The sequence below is a fragment of the Lipotes vexillifer genome, unplaced genomic scaffold, assembly GCF_000442215.2.
Source record: "Lipotes vexillifer unplaced genomic scaffold, Lipotes_vexillifer_v1.1 scaffold1201, whole genome shotgun sequence".
Lineage (NCBI taxonomy): Eukaryota > Metazoa > Chordata > Mammalia > Artiodactyla > Lipotidae > Lipotes > Lipotes vexillifer.
This window is the reverse complement of record NW_006783542.1, coordinates 766,007-775,506: the sequence shown is the minus strand read 5'-3', so window position 1 is coordinate 775,506 and position 9,500 is coordinate 766,007. Positions and strand designations below refer to the sequence as shown.

The following is a 9,500-nucleotide window of genomic DNA, read 5'->3' as shown; positions in this document are numbered from 1 at the left end:
GTGGAAGTGCGAAGTCTTAACCACTGGACCACCAGGGAAGCCCCCCGACATGTGCTTTTTACATCTTTAAAGTTACCTGGCACATTTGGCCCGGTAGAAGTGTTATCTGTGCATTCCTTCTAGACTAAGGAAATGGAAACAGGGGTCTTGCCTTTGAAAATCCATAGTATCCATCAGAGGGCCTGGCACCTCATGGGAGCTCAGCCGAGTAATGATTGTAAGTAACGACTGTAAGCTCTTTGAGGTCAGAGGTTGGTCTGAAGCTGCATGGGAACCATATCTGAGCTGGAGATCATGACCTACTCTGATGTATTGCTCTGAGCAGTTACTTTCACCATGGAAGGTTCTCATATTTTTACGGCCTATTCGTAGTCCGTGCCATCTGAATTTTATTTATTTACTTATTTATTTAATTTTAGCAGATAGTTCTGGAAACTGATGCAGAAGGAATGGCCGGAAGTTAAATGAACGTCCAAAGAAGAGCTTAAACTTTCTTCAGCAACATCCTTTCTAAAAATAACTTGTTGCCACAATGTCAGTTTACACTGCACAGAGTAGAAATGACAGCAATATCCTTGGTATCCCTTCTTCCCCAAAGAGTTCATCGCTGCCTGTTCTCCCCCACGGTAGCAGGCTGAAGCAGCATTCAAAGTCGGATATGTCGGAATGTGAAAATGATGATCCGTTATTGATATCCGCAAGTAAAACCAGAGACATAAATAGCACTTACGTTATCTCTGCCTGTAAAAAAACAGAAGATACACCCCTTCCCCCTAACCCTGTGGGTAGGTTAACACTTCAGAGGAGAGTGACAAGGAGCAAAGAATCCTCTCTGCTTGGTCGTGAGTTGGGAGACACAACTGCGAAAACAGCAAAAACATGTCTTGCGTTACAACGTTGGGCTAAGACAGATTCTGTGGAAAAGTGGAAAGCAGTGCAGAATGTGGGAGGTAAAGGAGAAAACAATTGTGCTTCACCAGAAACTAGTATAAACGTAAAGACTGTAAATAATGATAGAGACTTTCTTGTCACACCTTCTGTACCTTTAGCTGCAGACCCAAAAGACTCTGAAGTGAAGGCTGGTGGAAAATACAAAGAAACGCTTTCCGCTGTCGGTGGGGCAGATGAAAATGTTGCCCTTAAGTCCCTAAGTGATAGACCACCCTCTGGTTCCCAGAGTCAGACTGAAGCTGTTAGATCAGGACGCTTGGCAACAAAACCTATTCAGAGCCAGTTGGATATCAGAGTGTCAGGAACAGGAAGCTTACATCACAGAAGTGCTGGGAAGGATGGTGCGAAACTTGCACCTAAATTTGAAAGCTTAGAGAAAAGAACACCTTCGAAGTGTGTTACAGAGCACAGATCGACACCAAAGCGTGGCATTCCTCAGTTTAAGAGCCCAGCTGCGTCAGTTCTGAAAAACAGGATGCCTACCCTTCAAGTTCAACAAAGGCCGAAAAGTTCTCTTCTCGCAAACAAAAGGGAACGGTCACGAGAAAATATATTCCTTCTTGAAGAAGAAACTGCACTTCAGAGAACCTCTACAGAAACAGACCCCCTAAAAGTGGAAAACAGTCAAGTGACGGTGGCAGTCAGAGTCAGGCCTTTCAGCATGCGGTACGTTCCCCTTTCTGTCTAAGGCCAGGCTGGTGGCGTGGGGCATGTCCAGTTCCTCTCTGCCTTTGGGAAGTCAGTATGTTCATGCATTTTCAAACTGGCTGGTGATTCTTTTATATAGATAGAACTTCTCGGTTCAGTTGTAGTATGTGGATTATTTTTGATGATTGGCTGTAAAATTAAAAAATCGAAATCACCGTATTTTGCAGACGTAAGTTTCTCTGGCTATACTGCTTTTTAAAAGTCTGAATGACTTCAGTTTAACGCAGTCTGCTTTCAGATCTGTAATGTACGGTGGGATCTCTACCTTTCCCTTGAAAAGAGCCACAGCAGGTCACTCGTTCCCCAAAGAGGTCCTTCCGAAACCCTTTCCAGAGTGGTGGTTACCCCCTCATCATCTCTGCCATGTGGTGGTTCTACGCTCATTTATTAGATTAGATTTTTTTAAAAAATAAATTTATTTATTTATTTATTTATTTTTGGCTGTGTTGGGTTTTCGTTGCTGCGCGCGGGCTTTCTCTAGTTGCGGCGAGCGGGGGCTACTCTGCATCGCGGTGCGCGGGCTTCTCATTGTAGTGGCCTCTCTTGTTGCGGAGCACAGGCTCTAGACGCGCAGGCTCAGTAGTTGTGCCTCACGGGCTTAGTTGCTCCGCGGCATGTGGGATCTTTCCAGACCAGGGCTCGAACCCATGTCCCCTACGTTGGCAGGCAGATTCTCAACCACTGCGCCACCGGGGAAGCCCTAGATTTGATTTTGATGGCAAAAAAAAATCTCTCCCCAAACGTGCTTGTGGGTGAGACACTCACAGATTGTGGGTTGTGCTGGAAAAGACGACCCGCCCAGTGTGAATGTGGCATCTGGTTATCTTTACATTCTTGGAGAGATGACTGTGAAGACTTCACAGAGTCAGTAGTTTTTAACTCTGTTGTGGACCTAAGTGAGTTAGAGGAGGGTATGGTGACCCGGCAGTGCAGACGGACCTCTGGTTTGAACCTAAATGGCCAGCAGTTAAGGCAAGTTCCAGAGGGCTGTGAGCCCTTTAGCTGAAAACGTGGGGTCAGTGATAAGGGGAGAGAACTCAGTACCAAAGAGCTTCAAGACTGTGTGGGGAAGAGGGGCAGAAGGGACAAGCCCGGGATGGGTGGCTGCCCTGGAGAGGGTGGAGCGAGGGACCACGTGCTGATTGCAGACCCGGCAGGCGCGCCTGTAGCAGGCCCGCGGGGGAGGATGAGGGAGGTGGTTTCCACAGTAGTTTCTGATCGAAATCAGAGTTGGGGGCAGGAGGAGAGACCTGGGGCCAGACAAGGGCTGATCCTGTTTTTCTGCAGCTCTGGAGCCAGTGAAAGGTTTCCTACTGAGTCTTAGATGGAAGAAGGATGGACCCAAAGAGAGAATTGAGAGGAGGAGCCTTTGGACTCATAGAAGCGCAGCTAGTAGCCCAGAGACGCCTGCGGTTCAGACTTGTATCTAACTGAGTTTGTTGAAATTGTGTTTCTTAGCAGCTCTATATAGATTTGTACCTCCAGAATTTCTTCGTAATACATTCAAACAAGTTTCTAGGTTTGAACTGCTGAGACAGGTAGATTATAGTAGGCAGGATGAGAAAAGGGCGAGCTTAAGAGAAAAAGGAAAAAGATGGAAAATCCTGTAAAAGCAGGGGGCATTTTCCCAGACAAGCAATCTGGAACTCCATTTTCCCTTTGAGCAGTGGCACTGGAGCTGCAGGAAATAGATTTTGGAAACCCACTATCATTACGTGTGCTGGTCTGGAGTAAGGTTGTATTTAACTAGTTTGAGCTCCTCATTATATTCTGTGGGAATAATACTCAGAATAATTATAGTAACGATATTTTTCTCTGCGCTTCTTTTTAAAGAGAGAAGAGTGAAGAAACATCCCAGGTGGTCTTCCTGAACGGGGAAGAAATAGCTGTGGAACATCCCAGCATGAGACAGGTGTACAGTTTTGTTTACGACCTTTCCTTCTGGTCCGTTGATGAGTGTCATCCCCGCTTCGCGAGCCAGACGGCCGTGTACGAGGCACTGGCAGCCCCGCTCCTGGAACAGGCCTTCGAAGGCTTCAACACCTGTCTCTTTGCTTATGGTCAGACTGGCTCTGGAAAGTCCTATACGTAAGTTGTATCATAAGTCCGATTATCCAGAAATGTTTCCATTTTTTTGTGCGAAGCAGCATAGTTTAATAGAAAGAATATAGTTTTGCAACTGCGCAGGCCTGGGCGCAAATCTCTCCATTTTACATAGTAGTTCAGCAAACTTGGGCATGTTACTTTGTCTCTGGGTTTCTGTTTATGCGTGAGATACTGTTTCGTTGGCCCCATTTTACTATAAACTCTTTCTTGTGTAAACTGAAGCCAGAGAGGTTAATTGGAAGTATTGTTGTGAGAATTACAAGCAAGTCATCTGATCAACGGTATGGTAATAATACCTGTCCTAGAAGGAAATACTCAAATTTTAATAGTAGCTAACACTTACTAAGCTTTTACTGTATTCCAGGCCCTGTGCTAAAGGCTCTGAATTAGATAGTTCTTATTTATTCCCATTTTACAGAAGAGAAAATTGAGGTTTAATTTCTCCCCAAAGAACTTAAAAACCTAATTAGTTTTACTTCCTCCCTATTCATAATGTATTTTCCAGGATGATGGGATTTAGTGAAGAACCAGGAATAATTCCAAGATTCTGTGAAGGTCTTTTTGCTGAAATAGCCAAAAAACAAACCCAGGAGGTATGTTCTCATAGTATCCGTAAGCCTTCTTATTAGACTAGAAAATGGTCAAATCAAGTTAAAGTCAGAGTCGTGGCTGCTAAGGAACGACTCAGCAGAAGATGTTGTAACTTCTGGTCGCTCTCCTTTCGGACAGTGGTTTGGGGGATGGGGGCTCCAGACTCAGAGGCGGTTCCTCCTGCTGGACAGGGATGCAGGGTCCTCTCTTCCGCCTTCTCTGCCCAATCACTTCTATGGGTGTGGGGTGCACGTGGCGGTAGTTACGCCCCGTCGTGCGTGTCTGCAGCGGGGCGGCGGCCCGGCCTTCCCTAAGGGCGGCAGGCGTCAGCATTAGGACGGCGACAGTAGGAGAGAGGGGAGTGACCTGCAGATTCAGCCCGGAGTGGAGGTCACAGCCTCGCTCGTGCCCCGCGGTGCCCCAGTGCTGGGTGCCCACGCCCGCTCACCTGGTCCTAGCGTGGCCAGCTGTTTGCCGGGCAGCCTGTTAGACCAGTTTTTCCGAGATAAGAGTGCCTAGGAAAGTGTGTGTGGGTGTACTTGCTGAAAAGCTTCTGGAGATTCTGATTCAGTTGGTTTAGAGGGTAGCCTGGGAATTTATAATTTTCATACTTTTCCTCTAGTGATTCTTATGATAAGGGGACTTGGGAAAATGTTGTGCTGTACTTGGGAGCAGGGAGTGGAAAGACCCGGTGCCTGTAGTGAAGAGAGTGTGATGGAGAAACGGGCCAGTACACAGTCGAGTACAGTCACTGAGATGCTAAATAAAGTGAAGTAAATACTAGGTTAGGAAGAGGGCGGCGGCTATGGGAACAGGTAAGCCGGGGGGCACGGGGTCCTTAGAGGAGGCGTGGCCCGTGGGTTAGGCCCCTCTGTTTAGCATCTGTTTCGTTTAGAGGTGGTGGGAGCCAGGGAAGGGGAGCAGGTGAAGGCGAGGGGTCTCTGGAGTGATCACGGGTCTGGGGGGCTCCAGTTGTGGGGAGCGACTTTGTCAGTGAGAGGAACACATGAAACGGTTCAGAGCGTGGACTTTGAAGATGGCTTGAGCTGGAATCCAGGTTCCACACTTCCATGCTGGAAGTGTGACCTCGAGCAATGTGCTTAACTTCTCTGAGTGCCTCAGCACAGAGCCTGGGGACGAGGAGGACGTTCTCCTAGGTTTGCTGTGAGTATGAAATGCGTTCGTCTGTGTGAAAGGTTTTGAACAGGACCCGCCACATAGAGAGCCCAGCAAAGTGACTGTGGTTTTGTCAATTTGGGGTTATTCAGGCTGGTAGAAGGTAACAGCGTGCGGGTGGGGGTCTCGGAGGGGGTATAGCCGTAGATGCCAGGCGCCTCGAAGGGGCAGACGAAGCGTGATCCTCTGCCACGTGACCTCCCCGCCTTTTGCAGCGCTCCTCCCACAGCATGTTCCTCTCCAAGGCCCCCTGGAAGCCCCATAACACAGTACACTGTTTTATACATAATAGACATTAATGCATGTTTGTTGAATTCTGAGCCCCAATACCTGTATCCACAGCCCTTGTAAATAACCTGTAATTGCATGGGTTCACCTGTACCTGATCTCTATCCGGAAGTGCTTTGTTCCTCTCCCGGGACGCTAGCTGTATCCTTCTGTCTGTGTTACTCAAGTGCTGTGTTGCATCTCCAATTAGACTGTGAGTTCTCTGAGGATGAAGCCTGTCCAGTTCACCTCAGGGTCTCCCACGGCACCTAGAAGAGTGCTGTGTGCCTGGTAGGCCCAATAAATATTTGGCGAATTGAACCTACATCTCTTTGGTCTCCCTTGAAGCTTCTAGTTTCGTTAGCGCTGGGTGTTTGCTGACTCACTTTGGGCCTGTGGATGAAATTTATTTCTCTAACAAGGAAACATGCCCTAACTCAGAAAAGCTCCGTGGAAGCAAATTTTCCCCTTTTGGCTTTTACACCTCGTCCTTCAGAGTCTGAAGGACGAGAAGCTCAGCTCTGCTGAGTCTGGTGATTGTTTTTTGCCACAATCAAGAATCACGATCTGATTTAAGATCCTCACTTAGCAGATCAGGTGTTCCCCCACAGGGTCCAGCCCGCTGCGTTCCTCATGCCTCACATCCTTTTCTCCTCCTTCCCCAGCCTTTCTGGCACCTGCATCTCCCCTTTCTGATTGGCCGTTTCATCTACGGTCATGATTTCTCATTTTGGTTCTTAATTTTCTATTGCTCTGTCTTATCTGTTGGAGGTTATGTTATGTTTCTCTGAGATGGAAACTCGTGGGCGAGAACCTTGCCATATACTTCTGTATATCCTTCTCATGTAGACCAAAGCCATGCACATACTGAGGTGAATTGAATTAGGTGAATTTCCTAGGAGTTAGTAAGAAACGCAAGGACTTTCGTTATTGAAATTAGAAATTTTCCTATATTAAGATAAAATTCCCATAACATAAAATTGACCACCTTAAAATATAAAACTCAGTGGCATTTAGTACATTTATAATGTTGTGCAACCACCACCTCTATCTGGGTCTAAAAAACTTTTCATCACCCTCAAAGGAGACCATCCATGTACCATCAAGTAGTTACAACCCATTTCCCTCCCCTCAGCCCCTACTTTCTGTCTCTGTGGCTTTACCTGTTCTGGACGTTTCCTGTAAGTGGAATATCATGCAGCATGAGGTTCATCGGTGTTACAGCATGTATTGACACTTCGTTCCTTTTCATGGCTGATTAATATGCAATTGCATATATGCGCCACGTCTTCTTTATCAGTTGATGGGCATTTAGGCTGTTTCCATCTTTTGGCTTTTGTAATACTGTTGCTATCACAATACACAGTTGTACAGTTGTGTACAATTTTTATTTGAGTAATTTTTAAAAATATTTATTTATTTATTTGGCTACGTCGGGTCTTAGTTGCGGCACGCAGGATCTTTCCTTGCGGCGCGTGGACTCTCTGTTGTGCGCACGGGCTTCTCTCTCGGTGTGGTGTGTGGGCTCCAGAGCGTGCAGGCTCAGTAGTTGCGGCGTTTGCTTAGTTGCCCTGTGGCAACTAAGTGGGATCTTAGTTCCCCGACCAGGGATCGAACCCATGTCCCCTGCATTGGAAGGCGGATTTTTAACCACTGGACCACCAGGGAAGTCCCTATTTGAGTAATTTTTAATTTGAATTTATTTGTAATTCTTTTGGGTAGATAGGAGTGAAATTGCTGGGTTATACAGTAATTCTGTGCTTTAACCTTTTGAGGAACTGCCCATTGTTTTCCACGACATTTGCACCATTTAACACTCCCACCAGCAACACTGGAGGGTTCTGATTTCTCCACATCCTCATCAGCATTTGCTGTTTTCCGTTTCCTTGATTACAGCCATCCTAGCGGGTGTGAAGTGGTTTCTTACCGTGGCTTTGATTTGCATTTCCCTACTGACTTGTGATGTTGGACACCTTTCCATGTGCTTGTTGACTATTTGTGTATCTTTTTTGCAGAAATGTCTGTTCAGTCCTTTGCCTATTTTTTAATTGGTTGTTTGTCTTTCTGTTGTTGAATTGTAAGAGTTCTTTATATATTCTGGTTACTAGACTGTTATCAGATATGATTTGTAAAAAATGCAAGAACTTTTCAAATAAATTGTATGCTGTGTTTCTGTTCCTGCTAGGTCAGCTATCACCTTGAAATGAGCTTCTTTGAAGTATATAATGAAAAAATTCATGACCTTCTGGTTTGTAAAGGTGAAAATGGGCAGAGAAAGCAAACAGTAAGATTTAAAAACTTATTTGTTTTTAATTTCTGTTTTATTGATGCATATAATTATATTGGTTCTCAAGATGATATATAGCTTAATTACTAAAATGCATATGATAGCAAATGCTTGAAATCTACAGTCTAACTACATTGCTATTTACTAAATAAGCTGAACGTTATTGTTAGTGGACATTAAACTAGTTATTAACTGTAACCTCATTTTACTTAAGCAAGTATTGTGTAGAAGTTAAAGATAAAACATTCTAAGATTTAGTTGGACCACTTATGTCAAATACCAAATTCCTAAAAGTCTTCAAAGCCAAAAAAGAATAAAAGGTAAAAAAACTGTATTGTTATTGTAGAATATGTATTTCACTCGATTATTTAGCAAATTGATATTTTCTGTGAAGTAGAAAGTCTCACAAAGGCATAAACTTTTTAAACAACCGCTATTAGAATTAAAGATTTCTGACTTGGAAAAGGGCTGTGGAGAGCAAGAAGCTAACATCTGAGAGGTCACTCGACTTGCTCAAGGTCATGCAGTCTGGTTTTGGCAACATCAAGAGACTCACGCAAAACTTGGCGTTTCCTTCTCTGACTTCTACATGTTTTTAAATTTCTGTTCACAAAGTTTAAAATGTATAATGTAAAACGGAAAAAAATGTTAACTGTCTGAAATTTATTGCACGTATTTTAGAAAGCTACTTAAAAGCATATACACAATAGCTACGGCAGGACTTAGGAGTAAAAAACTAGTAAGATATTTGATGTTGTGGTATATTGTCAGATACTGTGCAGATGTGAACAGTTTGTGGTCTTGAGGCAGTTTCCTAGTGCCTTACAGATGTGTTTCTGTGAGGACCTTTATATTTATTTCCGGGTAGAGACAAATCTCTTTACCGTAGACTCGAAATATAGAAAAAAAAAGGTCATTTGAAATTCTCTTTTATATGAAGTATTTGCCTTGCTGTTAATGTGGTTCATGTTTGCCCACAGCTGAGAGTGCGGGAGCACCCGGCCTCCGGCCCCTACGTCGAGGGCCTGTCCACGTGAGTGTGTGCAGCCAGGGCCCGTGACCGCTGAGCTCTCGGCGGCCTCCCCAGCCATGAAACGCTGCGTCACTACTTAGTCTTCTCCCCTTAATATTATCCAGTTAAATGTTCCTCCTCTTTCCAAATAGAGTGTTAGCTGCTTGTTGTTATATTTGTTTATATCTCTCACGGCACCTGTGAAGTGCCTTGCGTAGAGCATTAATTATACTGTGTAGGAAATATTTGACTTTCCTCCCTTTCCCCTGCTAACCCATTAAGTTAAGCCTTCCCTCTCGAGCTGCTTTTTTTTATCTGTTACTTTAAGCTGTGGAGGCGAGGAGGTGCTGAGCTCAATGTTTAGAGTTAGAAATATGCTGAGAGTCATTTATTTGGTTTTCA

At 44.8% G+C, this 9,500-nt stretch overlaps 1 protein-coding gene across 1 annotated transcript in view; it reads left to right on the top strand.

Annotated features, from left to right (window-relative positions):
- The first annotated feature begins 532 nt into the window (after positions 1-532).
- KIF14 (kinesin family member 14) overlaps positions 533-9,500 on the top strand; it is a 47,765-nt gene continuing 38,797 nt past the window's right edge. The window contains exons 1-6 of the mRNA XM_007456132.1: positions 533-950; positions 1,050-1,617; positions 3,493-3,747; positions 4,271-4,358; positions 7,985-8,083; positions 9,067-9,119. Coding sequence (XP_007456194.1) covers positions 533-950; positions 1,050-1,617; positions 3,493-3,747; positions 4,271-4,358; positions 7,985-8,083; positions 9,067-9,119 — 1,481 coding nt within the window. The remainder of the gene's footprint in view (positions 951-1,049; positions 1,618-3,492; positions 3,748-4,270; positions 4,359-7,984; positions 8,084-9,066; positions 9,120-9,500) is intronic.